At 34.0% G+C, this 17,794-nt stretch overlaps 3 protein-coding genes across 4 annotated transcripts; all 3 read right to left on the minus strand.

Annotated features, from left to right (window-relative positions):
• Positions 1-884: 884 nt before the first annotated feature.
• Positions 885-5,721, minus strand: LOC114185407 (ATP binding microtubule motor family protein). The gene is made up of 12 exons (XM_028073119.2): positions 5,416-5,721; positions 5,074-5,295; positions 4,463-4,648; positions 4,101-4,202; positions 3,687-3,764; positions 3,517-3,598; positions 3,056-3,215; positions 2,681-2,983; positions 2,294-2,512; positions 1,815-2,160; positions 1,669-1,734; positions 885-1,376 (listed from the first exon to the last, which is right to left on the minus strand). Exons 1-12 carry the CDS (start codon positions 5,581-5,583, stop codon positions 1,194-1,196), a joined length of 2,115 nt encoding a protein of 704 aa, XP_027928920.2. The 5' UTR covers positions 5,584-5,721; the 3' UTR covers positions 885-1,193.
• Positions 5,722-10,702: 4,981 nt separating this feature from the next.
• Positions 10,703-13,281, minus strand: BAC2 (Mitochondrial substrate carrier family protein). Of its 2 annotated transcripts, XM_085673713.1 has the most exons (3): positions 13,072-13,281; positions 12,708-12,971; positions 10,703-11,533 (listed from the first exon to the last, which is right to left on the minus strand). In XM_085673713.1, exons 2-3 carry the CDS (start codon positions 12,942-12,944, stop codon positions 10,883-10,885), a joined length of 888 nt encoding a protein of 295 aa, XP_085529839.1. In that variant the 5' UTR covers positions 12,945-12,971; positions 13,072-13,281; the 3' UTR covers positions 10,703-10,882. The 2 variants fall into 2 exon arrangements, with proteins under 2 accessions (XP_085529839.1, XP_027926497.1); XM_028070696.2 differs by lacking the exon at positions 13,072-13,281 and having other exon boundaries at positions 12,708-12,988.
• A 428-nt stretch (positions 13,282-13,709) lies between these two features.
• On the minus strand, positions 13,710-17,708 carry LOC114184107 (G-type lectin S-receptor-like serine/threonine-protein kinase CES101). Its single transcript, XM_028071351.2, has 7 exons — positions 15,785-17,708; positions 15,403-15,507; positions 15,133-15,317; positions 14,836-15,046; positions 14,497-14,734; positions 14,269-14,419; positions 13,710-14,188 (listed from the first exon to the last, which is right to left on the minus strand). The coding sequence occupies exons 1-7, from the start codon at positions 17,046-17,048 to the stop codon at positions 13,877-13,879; spliced, it is 2,466 nt and encodes an 821-aa protein (XP_027927152.2). The 5' UTR covers positions 17,049-17,708; the 3' UTR covers positions 13,710-13,876.
• Positions 17,709-17,794: the final 86 nt, after the last annotated feature.

A 17,794-nucleotide genomic window follows, 5' to 3' on the forward strand; every position in this document is an offset into this window, starting at 1 on the left:
GAATGATCAGGGGATGCATGAGTTTGATCGGTTTCGCATTCAATTTGTACTAATTTGTTAATGAAATGTTTGGTACTCTTTAGCTTCAGTAAAACTGTATTCGTAGATACAACATATAGCCTTTTCCCAATTCTAACTACTTTCTACATATATTTATAGCAGATAATTTTGTCTTTTTAGAATAGAACTGCTTAAAAGACAATCAAATCATGTTTCAAAGTTCAAACTAGACCAAACTAAATTGAAAATTTAAAGCCTATTAGTGGAGTCTAACTATACTCTCTTTTCAATGTCTGGAGACAAGTTATTAAAGTTATGACCAGTCGTGTTAACAAGTATCTATATCATTATAGGTCACAATCTTCTATGCCACTTTTTTCCATTGTTTTTATCCATGATTTCTGCCACATTAATTCTTCAACTGTACTGTAGTTATTACATCACTCCTTTCATGACAACGATGAATCGCTGGAAAATTCAGGAACTTTGGCAGCTCGCATTTATACTGATGCCCATTGCACAACTGTAATTTTATTTGAAAAAAGACTAAGGAAGAATTAAAACATATCGCAACAATTCTTTTAAGGTATGTAAACTCTGATTTGTTTTTAATTTACAGCAGAACGTGTCTATAACCTGTGAATTTATACCTACATGAACTACAGTAACTCATTCGCAAAGATTAGTAGGAAATAGGAAACATCAAGAAAAATATTAATGCTCCATTGATCAATAATCAGAACCAATATGTAATTAGATCAATTCATAAAACCTGAAATTGCTCTGGATTTTATATTTCCATTTGCCGAGTAAAATTGACCTATTTTATTAAAAGATGGGAGCGGGGGAAGATACAGCATTTATTATAATTCCAGAAGCTCAAGTTAATAAATGAAAACAAGTAAATGGTTTTATATTATATTTCTGACACGAATGACAGCTTTATACACAGATACATTGCCTTGATAGAGGCATGTAAAACCAATACAAGTCTACATTCTTGGTAAAGAGAAAAATGAAGACTCCAAACCCCAGTTTCTTATCCTGAGGAGAATAGGCAAAACAATGAATCAACTAGTAAGAGGGTCACGTCATATATCTCAGACCTCATATAATCTCCACCTGAATCACAGAAATGCATGATTCCGATCACCGAAATAAAACATTCTAACAAGGGAGTCTGTTTTAAATTATCAGTAACCGGTAGTAGATGAAACCAAAACATTGTGCTCCTTTAAACGTTTCTGAAAATGAGCTAAACGGGTTTGCAACTGCAGGATGCCAGCAGCCTTCTGAGAAAGAATGGCATTTAGTCTTGTTATATAATCATCCAGTTGATTCCCTGGTTGATCTGCTTCAACCAAGAGGTTCATCTCCTGCATGCCAAGTGCAGATAAAAATATGAATGAGAAATAGAATGTATAGGACCTATTCATATAATTATTCCAATAATGAATAACACCATGGGCAGTATTCATTAAGAGATTCAATAAATTTGAAGTTTGGTATGAATATATCAATGTTCTTGATGAAAAGATGCACATAAGTCCTGATTATTCATAAAAATAAAAAAGTTAAGTACTCACTACTGTGTAGTCGTATTCAATAATCTTGAGAAACATCACTCAAAAGAATAAATGAAAAGATACAACAACGACAATTTAGTACCTCTCTAACAATATTCATGGTCTCCTCTACTTGTGTCCGGTGAGCATTTACTAGGTCCTCTTCTTCCTGAAATAAAGACAAGCATTAAATAAAGATCAGCCGTGACTTTTGTAATATACCCGTTATCTCAGTAGCCAACAACTTACCTGTAAGAGGGCATTTAAATCATCCTCAGCGTGTGTGGTTTGAGGCTCAACTTTTGGGAGGTCCTTCCACTTCATCAGACCACTGGGTTTCTTCAACTTGTCATCAGTTGTAGCATATGACTCCATCTTTACATTTTTCTTCAAAGATGGTTTCACCTGCTCGTAATACTCTTCAGGGGGACTAAAATCATCCCCTTCATTTTCATCTGGCCATCCATCAGTTGTGCGATCCTCATAGGCTGATCCAGCAATGGAAGATAACGGAACCGCGGTTGATTCTTTAAGGTTGAAATTTGATGATATAGCATCTTTCTTTGTATTGTTCCCTTTCGACAAGCTTTTCACCCTGGTTTGTAACAACAAAATGTTATTTTTAGGTTAGCACATGGGTGGGTATGTTGTGTTTGTCTGACGAATGATGCGGGAGCTTTGAAGGAATGGGGGATACAGAACTACACCTATCAGAAAATTCACGTTACCTGTCAGCGTATCTTAATGTATTCAGCGTATGTTCGCATGAACCGGTGCTTGGTGATATGCATGAAATCATAACTGTGCGGGAGTTGCCAACAAATGAATCCCTCAGAACTTCAGTCAGTTTACTGCCTCTGAAAGGGATGTGTCCTTGGTCATTATCAAGAGCTCTTATACATTCCTTTAGCGCAAGTAAGCTCTTATTGATTTCAGCACCTTCTATTCTGAATCATATGGTTGTAAACAAATGACGCAACAACAAACATACATTAGACTAACGTGAGAATGTCAGAGGGATGCAAACAATTCAAAATAGAATCAAATTCTGAGACATCTTCTATTCCTTAATTTAACAAGACAAATCCATATTATATAATTCAGCTTAATCATACCTAGTCTGTTTGTCATTATCTGTGGTATCTGCTCCACGTTCACTTCCAGCAAGATCTATGAAGGAGAGCTTGCCAACCAAACGGGGAGGTTTGGATTCATTTCCATCAACAGACCTCTTGATAGCAAGTTGAAGTATTGCATGTGACCGTGACGATTCCTCATTTGCACCTGTGGTGCCTGTACTTCTAGTGGAATTTCCTTTCTCAATCAGTTCTTTGATGTTCTCCACATCTGATACTCGGTACTCTTGCAAACCCACAATGCAAACTTGCTGCTTACCATCCTCCCTCATGCAAAGTTTTCTGCACAAGTACAACTTTAATTATCGAGAACACAGATTACAGGTGCAAAAAAAAAGAAGATATTTTACTTACTTTCGATCATTAAGAAGATCAAAAAGTTTGCCACCATATATTTCAAAGAAGCTCACAAACAATTGAAATCCCTGGTTTCTGTAAGTATGATGCATCAATCTAAGAATGTCCCTTGATGCTTTAAGTGGCAGTGGCTTCATAGTGTAAGTTTTTCCACTTCCTAGAAGAACGGAAATGGTATTTAGAAGCCCACTATAGTACAAATCATTGAGGTTAAGTTGTCAGCCTAAAACATTTTGATTTTTGGTCAACAACTAAGCCTCAAAACAATTTTGAGAATTGGATTTTGGTCATGGACAAAACATAAAACTTTTAATTTTAGAGAGTGAAAAGAAACACGGAAATCCCAAAGAGATGTATGATGTAAAGCGGAAATATCACTTTACAACTTAGCATAAAATCAGCACATCTTCAGGCAAAATGCAATAGCAAGAAAATCAAAATTCAGAGGGTGTTATCACCTGTTTGTCCATAGGCAAAGCATGTTGCCTTAGTGCGTTCAAAGATTATTGGAACTATAGGCTCTACAGTTTCACGATACACCTATAAAAAAGAATTTAAACAAAGTTACATGAGGATATAAAACAAGGTGTCAGGCTTTCAACTGAACATTCGTGTACACAATATTTACCTCATCATTTGTAACCTCTTCATTCAAAACAGCATCAAAAACAAATTCATGTTTTTCTACATACTGAGTTAAGTCCACCTGTAAAGCGTATGATTTTAAAATGTGTAAATATAAAACATCAATTAGATTATCATACCATAAGAACTGATAGTCAGGAAATTAATGGACAAAATATTCTGGTTCAGTTCAATCCCCAGAAAGAGTACATAATATTTAAAACATATAGATAACCACAATCCACATAATACCTTTCTTTGCTTTATATTATATTCACCAAGAGAAAAATTTAGAAATATAGTTACATAGCCAGCATAGTACTAAATTTCATAGTACATAAGTCATCATTTTCAGCAACAAGGACGAGTATACTACATTGGACATTGGAACCATTGATCAATGTTGGCTCTTACTCACCTTCAGTTTAGTCTCGTGCACTGTTAAAGAATTGGAATATGTTTCTATAATGTCTTCCTCGTTTTTTGCTAATTCTTTCTTATTCATTGGTCTTTTACGAACCTGTATTAAAAATAACATGCAGATATTAGAAGAAAATTGAAAGCTGTGTTCTTTTCCTTACAATTGAACAAAATTTTAATATTCATTGTCTGATAATTCAATGAAATTTATATGATGTTCAATGTATCCAAAGCTTGAACTGTGCTAATGCAGTCTTAAAGAAAAGAAAAAAGTCCAGATAACTATCAAACAGTAAGTAAAAAAAAACATTTAAAATAAGTGAAACATGACTGGTAAACTACATATGCAAAAGAACATACCACAACTTTGATCTTTGCTACAGAATTAGATTTCTCCTTTTCTGCAGGAAAACTCTTCAATATGTTTTCAGGAGCACGAGCTCTTCCAGTCTGTTTGCTCAACATGTAAGGTTCAGAGTCATCAAAGCTTCTCCCTCGGCCAGGTTGATACAGGGAGTTTCCATCATATGCATTGGAGGCTGGCATCTAGAGGGAAAGGCAGTTATAAGCAAGTTTAAGCTACCTTTTCATGTGCCTCTACTTACAATTTGCATCATATGATCAAATTAAGAATGCAATTATCATAATATCAAGATTGAGGAAATGTCATATATCCTCAGGTTACATGAAAATGGATGAACAATAAATTAAAAAACAAAGTCCCAGCGGACGTGCAAGTTCAGAGTTAATGATCTGCCGAGGCTGCCATAACAATATCCCACAACATCAACACAAATTTTGCATAGTATAAACAAACACTTTCAAGGGTTAGAGAGTCAACGAAATAGAGATTTGTAACAGCCGTAACATTTCAAAAGATGCAATGCAACCGTTATACACAAGACGAATGACAACTTAACAAGAAAGCACATAAATCAAAAGAAAGTCCATCCGCTGTATACAGTAATAACCTCAGGAGGAAGAAGCTCGGTATCGAACGAATGCAGATCCAACAAACCGGGGCTGAAATCAGCGGACAAATCATCGCCGTTCTTTTTCTGCATCGAAGCACGGTAACCACCGGGAGGAGTGGAAGGCTCCACGTAATACTCAGTCCCTCCGTTAAAGCTCCTCTGCGCGTTCCGGTACATTCTTCCGCCCTGCACTCCTCCTCCGCCGTATAAATTATAGTCCTGCTCGCATTCCAAAGGCGAAACAAATCTCATGAAATCGGACCAAAACACTTGCGCGCAACGGTCCAACAGAAGATCGATAGCGGAAGAAAAGAGAGAGGGAGAAGAAAATGAGATCACCTGAAGCGGAGGAAGTTGATTGGTGGAGGATTGAAGGTGTTGGAGGCCAGCGGATTGGAGCCACCTGTTGCCGTTGGAAGAGCCATCGAGGAAGTTATCGGAGTACTGGCGCTGGTGGTGCACGCCCGCCGCACCAGATCTCAGCCCCTGTCTCCCTGCACCGTTCATCGAGGATCAGATCAGAAGGGAAGGGTGTGATGGAGGTGAACAGAGTGGAGTGCAGTGGAGTGAAACCGAAGATATAGGAAGGGAGGAATAGATACGATAGGGGCGACAAAGGTGTTGTTGTTGTATGTATGTAGAGTAACCAAGGAAGGAAGGGAGGCTTTGAAATTTTTTGAACGGTCACGGTGCCTGGCACGTGCGAGTGAGGAGTCAAACGACGTCGTAGCGTTGGGGGTTGGGGTAGGGTAGGTCCCGTGGTTTTTTGAACTTGTCCCGTCCCACATGGGTGGGGACGGCCTCTGTTTTGTGTCTATTTAACGTTGCGCGCTTGGCTTCATATTCAAAACTTGTGGTCTTCTGCGTGCATGCTTTTAAAACCTTCTGCCACGTGGCGCCCATCACGGGTCGGGTTTCGTTCTTGATGGCAACGCACCGTAACAATTTGCGGCGCTGCACCGTGTTGTGTTGCGTTTGGGCCCAGCCTTTCCGGCCTCTTATCGTTATTTCGGGGCCTCTTTTGTTTTTTCACTGTTTTTTTAATTCGATTTTAAACTTATTAAGCAAAATGTTCCCTGAAGTGAAGGGAGTGAGACATGGTACTTATTCAAAGACAAATTGAATGAACCAACGAATGGCAATGCATGAGAGTCACCAACTTCATGATTGTTCTACCACTCATTGGGCTCGCTACAGTGCAGGCTTAGAAGGCAATTTGGTAATGTTTGTAAAAGTTGTTTTCAATATGCAAAATTCCACCTTTTAAATCCTTTAGCTTATTTTTTAGTTCAGTTTTTTAAATTATTCATTTTAATAAGACGAGTGTTGGTAGATTGGATCGGATTTAGATTCAACCTTAACCTAAATTTAATATTTTAAAAATTATATTTTAACTATTTAATATATGTTAGTCAAATTCACATTGTTTTGGGTAGTCAGTTAATTTGATTATGTTTTTTGGATTGAAAATTTATACTAAATTAATTTTATTAACCTAAAAAGTTATCTTTTAATAAATGACATAAATATACACAGTGAATTTAACCATAAAATATAGTCACTATCCCAAAAGGTCGTTAATTCTAAAGTTGTTGACCTAAAATAACTGTTAGGTCTAAAGGAACACTACAAAGATTACAACTAGACACATAGCGGCATAACGATTGAGAAAGCGTCGTATCACTTATCACACCTTATATGAAATAACTTGTTTACATAACGACAAAATTAGTCAACTATCAAATTCCCTTAATTATAAGAGACGATATGTACACTAATCGGTCACAATCATGAAGAACAAATATGGAAGTGGTAATGTCCAAAATGCCGTCTACTTTGACTTAGGAAGAAATCAGCTGAAACAACATAAAAGAATAATAAGTATGTAGTCTGGGCCCAATTAAGTCCAAATAGGCCCAAATAAAGTTGGACAAAAATACACAGCCAAATCATAGCCCATGGTTTGATTTAAGGTAAAACTAGATTAATCTCCTATAAACAAGATTGGACTCCAACAATTAAATGTATGCATTTCATGAGTGCATAATATAATATTTAACTTTTAGAGTTTTTATTGACTTCATCGTCGAATAATAATATAATATTTATTCATGCAAGAATAATTGTAAATAAATTATAATTTTATATAATTTACTACTAATTTCTAATAAAGTGTTACATTAAAAATAACTTTTAAAACATTTACAAATAAAAAATATTAAAATATAGAATTAGGTTGAATCTAGTATCATAAAATTCTAATTTATTATCTAAATCCGACCATAATTATTTAATTTATTTAACATTAACCATATATTCAATCGATGCTCAACTTTACTTTGAATTTTATCGAGTCGGGTCCGATACGATGTATCTGGTTGGATCTGAGTAAGTGTAGGTGATTGTGTGTTGTTTGATGCATTTGACTACACATATCTCAACTTGTACTTGAGTTCGGTATGTTGTAGAATGCCATAATCTTCTTCAAGTTGAAAAGACTCGAATGATATGTGACTTTTCATGGCAACAAAAGAAAATAAATGGACAATTTGAGATGTATAAATGTACACTTTAAAGGACTATATAAGATATTTTATAAGGTACTTTAAAAATAACTTCTATTTTATAGAAAAATTGAAATATTTTGTAATTTGGAATGTTCTTTAGCCAAAAAGTTTAGAAAGAAGTTAATTTTTTTAAAATTTTATGATTTTTTTTAAAGTTAGAAAGATTTAAATTTTGCAAACAAATAAAAATTTGAATTTTTCATATTTCTAAATTTAGGTTAAAATATATATTTGGTTATTACTTTTGTTCAGTTTTTTCATTTTAGACCTAATTTTTTTTTTCAATTAAGTTTAAATTTTTGTCAATTTATTCAATTTGGTTTTTTACTAACACCATTTAGATAATTAACGATAATAAATAGTGACTATCATGTGTTACTTCGTGATTTATTTTTTATTTAAAAAAAGAAATCAGTCGTGTATCATGTGTCAAAGTGAATATTTTATATTTAATTTGGTCTCTAAATTCGTTATTTTTGTCTAATTTAAGTTCAATTTTTAAATGGAACAATTTTGTTCCTTTTCAGATCGAGACCATATTTATTTTTTTATAGAAACAGGGTTACAATTAGTTTAAAATTAGAATGAAAACCGTAAAGATGATAACTAATTTTATAATTTTAGATTTATGGTGTTAGTCGTGATCTTTACAATGTTTCATTCTAATTTTACAATAATTGTAACTTTAAACAAAGAATATTTTAATAAAAATATCATTATAAATTTTATACAAAATTAGATTTGATGTCAATTTCGATAGAAACGAAATTATTTAATTTTAGACAAAATTGTAATTAAATTTAACAAAAACAATGAATATAAGAACTCTTGTGACACACAGTTGACATGTGGACATCTTTTTAAAAAAATTTAAAATTTTTCTAAACCTAAAAAATAACAAAAAAATTACGAAGTGAAGTGATATCGAAATATGGTTACAATTATTACTTTTTCATTCATGTTTATTATAATTTTTTGTAGTGATTTTGATAAGCGATATTTTCTTATTTAAATTGTTAAAATTCTTAGAATTTTTTTATTAGTTTTAACAAGAGTTATTTTTAAAAAAATTGTTAGAATTATTCTTATTGTTTTTTTCCAGTATTATTTTGAGATTAAAATAAGTTGAAGTTTTTTTTAACTAATATTAGAAAGATTGTTTTTTTTAGTAAATGTAAATTAAAAAAAAATTCAATTGACTTTAGTCTCGTAGTTTTTTTTTTTATGTTCATTGTGATTATTTTATATTATTAATATTAATATTTTTTGTCACTAATTTGGTAGGATTACTTTATAATGCTAATTAATTAGGAAAACTTCCAACCAATACATGATTAAGATTTTTTTGATAATATCAACTTGATGAAATTTACAGTGAAATCAATCAGAAAGTTGAAGAAGACAATTCTAACTAAAACTTCATAAAATTAATTCCAATATAAGAGAAATCTTCATTAATATCATAGTTCTTGATGAATTTCATCAAATAAATAATATTTACTAAAAATGATAATTAATATTAATATCTTTTATGATTAAAATTATTTTACTTTGAATAATATTTATAGATGATGATAATTGAAATATTTTATTCAAATAAAAAAATTAATAATTTAGATTGAAATCAATTCAAATTTAATGTATTTAATTTAGAATAAGTTATAAGTAAATATACTATGAAAATTACCAAAGTAAACATTTTTTAAACTTAAAAAAGGTCATACTAAAACCGAATTGATTTGTTAAAATTTAATTACTTCTATTCTAAAAGTTATTTGTGAAATATAAAATATTAATATTTATTCATATAAATAAAGCATTTTTAATTATTTGTAATTAATATTACAATAAATAATTCACAATGAATTGGTAATGAAATGTAAGACTATTAGGCTCAAAACTATACATCCAATTATATAAACATTATTGACAATACTCTCTACCTTATCCTAATGTAGACTCTTACTTTTTGTTGTTAAAAAGAAGTTTCCTAACATTTGTCAAATGGTTCACAAATTTGAATAGTAGTGTATTGCTATCACAAAAATTCAAAGGCAATTTATTAATATTAAAAAAAGTTCTCTAGGATATTGTTCATATTATTTGTAACTATAGTAGAAACATTACTGCTAACAAAATCTAGTTTTATTATTTAGCATTCAATATAAACTAAAAGGTAATAGATTTTGAAGTGTCTAATAAATAAAATTAGAAGAGGTTTAAAATATCTTAAGCTACAAACTAAAAATAAATAAAACACTTTAGTACAAAAATATAACATGACAAACAGTCACAAAAAATTTTAAATTATATCTACAGTAGAAAAATTTTAAATAAATAAGATGAAGCATGATTCAACTAACCAAGTGTACGTGTAAAGCAAATATCTACAGTAAAATGGAATCTTATAAACTATTTCGACTGAAACTCCTAAAAGTCATCATCATATGACATATTCATGAATAAAAAAACTTTCACTTAACAAGAGTTTATGAAGAGTATCTCGTGAACAAATATCTTTATCCAAACACTTATTTTAAAAAGTTTGAATAGTATTGTTTATGCATTTTTCATATGATCATATCAATAAATTTATGTATTTTTATTTGATATTAATAATGTAAATATAACCTAAAATAACTTATATTCATTTCACCTAATTAAAAGAGTTATCATTTCATACATTTTCCACCATTCCATATACCCACCCACCCACCAATATATTCCATGTGTGCTAATATTTACTAATAAAATTGGCAAAATACGTTCAAATGATCATCGATTATTATATTTGTTTAAATGAAATTTGTAAATTTAATATAATTTATAAAATAACATTACAAATTTTGTGATTGAATTAATTAATTTCATATTAAAAAAAATTGAATACTAGGTATAAATACTTGCCATATATATATATATATATATATATATATATATATATATATATATATATATATATATATATATATATATATATATAAATGATTCTGTGTATTTGTGTTTCAGTGTGTTTGTCTTTGTGTCTAAATATTAACTAAAGAGCAGAAGGAAACAGGTCTAAGAAGATCCTTTGTTTGTTTGATCTGAATGTGAATGAATTGTTTGACAATGGAAATTATGGAAAGTATCAAACATAAAATCTGAATGTCAATGGTACGTGGTTGCTATGTCTCCCTCAAAACTTGAACATTAAGATCCTTCAACTTGATTGTTTCTACAGTTAAATGCTTCAGTTGTTATTTTTCAAACAGGCACCTCAGACTGATCTCATATGCAGAAAATATAGCACCGTTCACCACAAAAGCTCTAGCAACTGCAGTTCCCAAACCCCTCCATAGCACCTCATATCCTTCTTCTCTAACACTCTTCCTAAGACAATCCAAAATTCCTCTGTATTTCTGTGAAGAAAGTGTTTGAGCCTGCAATCTTGTTTTTATCACATCCAAAGGGTAGCTCAAAACCCAACTCACCACCCCAGCTAATCCTCCTGATACCAGCATAGTGTTCAGGCTCTCTTCACAACTTCTTCTGCAACCTGGGTGAAGCTTCTCCCTTGCATATTCATATGTCCAAAAGTAAAGACCATGTGCAGGTGCATCTCTTAGCATGGTGATCCCAAGTCCTCGATAAATGCCACGAAGACCCTCTATTTTCCATATGTTTTTTGCCACCTTCATAGGACCTTTCTGGGTTTCTATCGATTGACCTGTGTTCTGCAACTGAAGCCGAATTTTAACTAACTCAACAGGGGATAGTAGCATACTCTGTATGGCACCGCTGCAAAATCCTCCTAAGGCAACACCCTTGTAAGAAGGAGGATCGTTCACCGAATCGGACGAACTGAATGCCCTCGAAAGGATTGCGTAAATTTGGAAAACCATTGCATTCTGCACTCAACAAAACAATTACCTCAATTTGGGATAGATACATTGTATGAAGGATTTGAGTTCATGTTCCAACATTTTTGTGCATAAGACCATTATTAACAAAATCCAAGACATATAAATAGATAAGTAATAATTCATTGCTACAAGACAATATGAAGGATTTGAGTTCATGTTTCTTTTCCCTCAGTAAAACACTGAGCATAATGAGTAAACTTAAAAGTAAAAGTTTGTCCATCAAAAAGCTACTTTATTGCTGGCATAACACATTTTACTGTCACAATTGTGCAGTAAACAAAATCTCTAATAAAAAAAAAATGCTAGTATCTTTTAGAAGGAAGACGAACATTGATAGGACTTAGAAAGCTAGTGGTATCGATAATAATTGGATGCTGATCATGGATCAATTGATGATTCCTGAATAATCCAGAAGCCACTGATCAATGGCTCATCCAAAATATAATTTAATATTGGCTCTAGGCGTGCATCACTCAGTGGGCCACGATTTGTAGTTAATCCACTAACAAATAATTGAGTAAACAATAGGGACTTTAAGAATTCACAAACATTCCAAAGAATTGAGAACTCCAATAACTGAGTATGAATATAATATGATAAATGCTGCGGAGTAATTTTAGGAGTAGGACCCCGACTTATAAGAAAATAAAATAAGGACATTTCACATAAAAAACCTCTGAACCCTTCAGCACGGAAAACTCAGTAGCAATCAGAGCACGATCTATTACAATAAAAGACAAATTCAATCGACACAACTTGTATTTATATAATAAATAAACAACAATGTATTGTTATATTAATCATTAACTTTGATTAAAATCAGCCACACAATGAAAGAAATTGAGTTTCCAAGTTCAAAAACCTCACGAATTATAAAAATGTAAAAATAAATGTCAGACAACAAGCTCTCTGCAATTGAGGTGGCTGGAACGATGGTACATGTAATAATGAACAGAGTTACAGAACAGACCAAAAATCTAAGATATTGGTTGGATGTGTTCTGGCACCGGCACGTGAAGGATATAAAGGGATATAGTACCTCCATCATCCATCCACGTGACGAGCCTGATCGAAAAACATGTCTGCTTCTACACTTACAGTAACAGATAAAGACCTAATGTGAATTGAGGGATGAAAGTAAAAAAAAAAAAAAAATTACCTGAAAGGTAACAGAGGCCAAAGGTGCAGCCATGCCGCGGTAGAGAGCGGTTGGTCCTTCATTGGCCACCACATTTCTCAGGATGCTGAAGGCGGAGCCAGTGTTGAAGGAGTTCTGCTGCATCACACGGAGAGTGTCTAACGGGTAACCGGAGATTATTCCGGCAGTGCCTCCAAACCCTCCCGCTACAAACTCTTTTCCGGTGCTACTCGCAAGAAACTCCGGCCAAAACTCCATTCCCACCTCTTCTTCCTTCCCCTTTCTCTGCTCAAAAATGAAAACTTTGCAATAGGAATTGTGTGCGTTGTCATTATATATAGGTGTAGTGACATATCACATTAGCATGGGTCTGATGAGCAAATACCGAAAATACTTTACTCGTGCACTAATCATTGACGAACACGTGGCGGGCTTAGTGGCGGGCTTGGTCACGGGCTCACGGAGCTTTGATGTGATTTGAGTTTAGTGATCTGCTAACTTTTGAGATGATAAGAAGCAAAAACTTTGGGAGATGAAAAGAGCTTTTTTATAAATGAAAACGTGTGGAGATAAAGCAAATATGTTTTTGAATACGTGTTGGATTTGATTACTGGGAAGGTTAGAGTACAGGGTTGAACTACATAAGTGGGAGGTGGGTGACTCGTGTTTGGTGGCAGGAAGGAAAAAAAAAGGATTCAATAAAAAGCTGAAATAGAATATTCTTATTCTTATTATTTTATTATATTATTTAATTTAGTGGAAAGTCTTCTTGGGTCTCATTATTTTCTTAAAACAACCTACAATTGTTTAATTTCCTTCTTCTTTTTTTCCTCTATCATATTTCAAACAAATCATTAAATGTATTAGTATTTTTAGTATTCCAATGTGTTCACTATTCACAAAAAATAGAAAGGACTATGATATTTTGAATCTTTCTTTCTTTATAAATATAACACTATAAAAGTTAACTTTTTTGTTGACTAAAATATTCCTAAAAGGTGAACTATCAACTTTTGCAAGTGGTGTAAAATAACATTTTGCAAGGTTATATAGTTTACTGGCATATTCCAAACAATAATACCAAGAACTACCAGAGCTAAAAGTGATGCAGGAATGTCAGAAAGGAAATGATGGTCGTTTTTTTCTCCAAAATCTTAACAAGGGGAATCTGGTGCAACCCAGTTGTACAATTATCTTCCATGTATGCTAGAAATTGTTAAGTCATTTGAGGAATGAAGTTCTTGTCTGCTGTAAGGAAGCTCTGAGTCTTCTTCCACAACCACGTTGATGAAAAATGCTGGTTTCTTTGGTTGGGGAAGTTGCATTGTATCATTGGATAGAAATGAAACAATGTCTTCCATGGTCGGTCTATCCGTTGCTTGATCTTGCACACACAGCAGGCCGATATGAATACATCTCAAAACTGCATTCTGAGGACATAGTTCATACAAATCTGTGTCTATTAACCCCAGAGCTCTTCCTTCCTTCCAGAGCTGCCACGCCTACAATACAAGTACCCAAACTTTTAACCTTTGATAAGCATAAATTCAATGAACTAATCATTTGAGAATGAGAAACTTACGTATCCTATGAGGTTGAGTGGACGATCGGAGTCGTAACTACTGTTATTTTTCTTGCCACTAAGTATTTCTAGCAGCAGCACACCAAAGCTGAATACATCTATTTTGATGGACACAACACCATTTATTGCATACTCTGGGGCCATGTATCCACTGAAAAGATCGAATCTTGCGTAAGGATATGAATGAAAGAGAAGAGTTTTGAAAATGCATGATCCAGCTGAACTTACTATGTACCAACAACTCTGTTTGTGTTTTCTTCTGATGCTCTTACACCGAATATTCGAGCCATGCCAAAGTCAGATATCTTAGGATTCATCTCCTGATCAAGTAATATATTACCCGCTTTCAGATCTCGATGTATCACCTTTAGTCTCGAGTACTTGTGCAGATAAAGAAGTCCTTGAGCAATGCCTCCAATGATGTTCAGCCGTTTTTCCCAGTCTAGCAAATTCTTTCTAGCTGAATCTGTTATAAAGACAGCATCATTGTTAAAATGATTCTGCACTGCATGCTAACATCTGGCACAGTCTTTTGCAATACCTTTGTTGAGACAAAAGAAAGCTTACCAAATAGGTAGAAGTCTAAGCTCTTGTTAGGCATGTATTCATAAACCAATATTCTTTCATCTCTCTGGATGCAGAATCCTAGAAGCTTTACAAGATGAGTGTGTTGGAGTTTGGCCATAAGTTTGGCTTCGTTCTTAAATTCCATTACCCCTTGTCCTGAACTTTTAGAAAGTCGCTTGATTGCTACTTCTTGCTGATCACGCAGTGTTCCCTGAAGGTCATTGTATCAGTTTTTATCCAGACAGTTTCAAATTTAAACAAGAAAGTTAGTTAATTGTTATGCAGGTTTCAAATTACCTTATAAACAGGACCATATCCACCCTTTCCTAGCTTATTGGCCTCTGAGAAATTATCTGTTGCAGCAACAATGGTTTCAAAGGTGAATAATTCAACCCCATTGCTTGTCTTTCCCTTGTTCTTACTCTTTCTAGAATTACCCCCAATGTCATGTAATAACTTCTCCTGCATCTTCTTTCTCTCCACTGTTTGTGAGACATGAACATGTGAGTTATAAAAAGGTCTTACATACTTGATCTCACTAAACCATATCTAAATTATGACAGTTACCTTTAGCTTTGTAATTTCTCCACATGGCACGCCATAAAGAGAAAATTACAGGTATTGCAAATACTGCTACCACCCCAACTATGAGCCATATGTACCACCGGTTTACTGCAACTCACAGATAGATAATTTACTACTCTGAAAAGGTGGCTGAAAATTGTTTAGATGGTAATCAGAGGATTTATTACTAGTGTATTCTTACTTCATATCCTATGCAAGGTACCTTATGAAAATACTTTCAAAGAATCAAAAATGATAACCAACTTAGCTTATGAAAAAGTCATTTTTCTCTATGTAATTCTCCAATCATAATGTTTTATTTCCTTGTTCTAGGGCTAGAAGCATAGAATATAGTCACATGTGGTGGTAGGGAATCTGGACGTACCTTTGTCTTCTGGGAGCAGTGCAGCAGAAACATAGATAGGCAGTGCTATGTCTGCAGAAGAAGCTCTAACGAATTGAGTTCCTTTCAGCCATATCAGGCATCCAGTATTGTTTTTGCGGTTTATTGGAGCATATGCTTGACACGAACAATTGTTCTTACATAAGATCTCACAGCACTGCGTACCATTGCTGCCGGTAAAAACTTGTATGCCAACTGTGGACATGTTACCAAAACTTTCGACAAAACCAACTTCAGAGCTCCTGCATGCAGGAAGGCTTTGCTGTGTGCATAGAGACTCTTCAGTTTGATTTATGTGAAAATTTTGAATGTAGGAGCTGTATCCACTCGTTTTATCCTCGTACCTTGACCACAACATGACACCTCCATACTTTGGTGTCTTGTTTATTGCAGGCAAGATCTTAGAAACTAATACATCAACTGGAACATAACCGCTTCCAGCTGCAGTTTCATCTGCTGGTAACCCCAGAAACATTTTCCCTGCCTTCAATGACATGGACCAAAGGTTCCATGCTTTAAGGAGGTTGTCGAAATTGTTGTCGGTGTAGTCGCATTGAGGATTGTTGTAGAACTGTATCCAGATATAGTCAAAAAGGCCAGTAGCAAGGGCTGAATCCAGCTTAGCATCAGGAAATACACACTGAGGAGCTGCTGACAGGTACACTTTGCGTGTCTGGGAATATGAAATGAGTAGAAGGGAAAGGTTTCCCAGGAATGATGGTTCACCTTCCGCTATGACAAAGTCAATGCCATCTAAGACTACATCCCCAAATGGGCGTGATGAGGATGAACCACCCAGGAAATTGTCCCACAAGTAGTCCGAAACATTCTTAGCATCCTCAAGGGAAGTTATAGAGTAATCACCACTTCCTCCTCCAATAGAAAGCATCACCTTGATCCCTTGCTCTTGACAATTCCTAATTTCTCTTCCCATCTCAGTGCACCCATTGGAAGATGCGTCACAATGACCACCCAGGTTCAGTTGTGGGGTTTGGCCCTTCCCAAAGGTGGAAAGGAAGGCTATTTTGACGTAGGAGTATTTTCCTGTTGCACACGTTTCTGTCAGGTTTCCCTCTTTGGCATTTTGACCCCAGTAAATGCTAATGTCTTCACCTTCAGAAGGGTGAAGTAGAAAGAGGAACAATAGAGAGGGAAGCACACTTCTCTTCATCTTGCTCTCTTTCTGTTCTCTCTTGTTTTTTTCTTTTTTGTTGGTATCAATCGACCGATCCAACCTAATATGCATTATCTATGGCTGCAAAAACTCCAACTTTACCCTTCACGCGTTTTTGTTCTTGTGCTAACACTTGCAAATTCATGCATGCCTACTAATCCGTTTCTATATCTTCCCTACTTTTTCCTACTTTCTTTGACTAACGATCTACCTGCATACTGTACAGTTAGAAGAATGTAATGTGTTTCACGGTGCAAAAGCGCGTCGACCATTCTCACCTCACTGTGAGAGAAAAAAAAAAAAAGTTATTATGTATCTTCTGTATATCTTGATGTGTATCCAATCCTATCCAACATCGAAATGTAGAGCCAGCCAAGGCTTCGGATAAATCTATATGATTATGTCTGAGTTGTAAATGTATGATTAGGTATCTCCGTGAAAGAGAGTGGCGTAAATTTGATTTACGTTCTAGCACTTTATGTTTCATCTGTTTTTTACATTTTATACTGCATTGTAATCAATTGAATCATGTTCAAATGCTTAATTCCGGATTTTACAGTTCTAGTAGTTAATTCTGTTATTTAGGTTTTAAGCTTGATTAGGATTAGGATTTTTAATTCTGCATTTTATTTTGTCGAATCCTCTGTTTTGTTATTTAATTAGGATCATTTCAAACTTGTGTGCATCTTCATTCAGGCCATTTACTCACTTTTGCGTAGTAGAAAAGCTAAAATACTTTGCTGTCAAAAAACTACTAAAAAAAGACCTGATACGTGAATTTGCTGGTTCGCTGCTAACTTTGGTTTAAGTTGTGAATC

Source organism: Vigna unguiculata, chromosome 5 (assembly GCF_037176805.1).
Source record: "Vigna unguiculata cultivar grain cowpea cultivar isolate G323 ecotype 2 chromosome 5, ASM3717680v1, whole genome shotgun sequence".
Classification (NCBI taxonomy): Eukaryota; Viridiplantae; Streptophyta; class Magnoliopsida; order Fabales; family Fabaceae; genus Vigna; species Vigna unguiculata.

Bases quoted from the DNA above. Each gene is read 5' to 3' on its own strand.
- LOC114184107 (XM_028071351.2), bottom strand. From the start codon at position 17,048: ATGCATATTAGGTTGGATCGGTCGATTGATACCAACAAAAAAGAAAAA. The intron at 15,318-15,402 runs GTAACTGTCATA...TCTCACAAACAG, and splicing joins GAGAAATTACAAAGCTAAAG to TGGAGAGAAAGAAGATGCAG. The intron at 15,047-15,132 runs GTAATTTGAAAC...AATGACCTTCAG, and splicing joins GATATGGTCCTGTTTATAAG to GGAACACTGCGTGATCAGCA.
- LOC114185407 (XM_028073119.2), bottom strand. From the start codon at position 5,583: ATGAACGGTGCAGGGAGACAGGGGCTGAGATCTGGTGCGGCGGGCGTG. The intron at 5,296-5,415 runs GTGATCTCATTT...GAATGCGAGCAG, and splicing joins ATCAACTTCCTCCGCTTCAG to GACTATAATTTATACGGCGG. The intron at 1,377-1,668 runs GTACTAAATTGT...CTTGGCATGCAG, and splicing joins CCATGAATATTGTTAGAGAG to GAGATGAACCTCTTGGTTGA.
- BAC2 (XM_085673713.1), bottom strand. From the start codon at position 12,944: ATGGAGTTTTGGCCGGAGTTTCTTGCGAGTAGCACCGGAAAAGAGTTT. The intron at 11,534-12,707 runs GTAATTTTTTTT...TGTTGAGTGCAG, and splicing joins TGGCCTCTGTTACCTTTCAG to AATGCAATGGTTTTCCAAAT.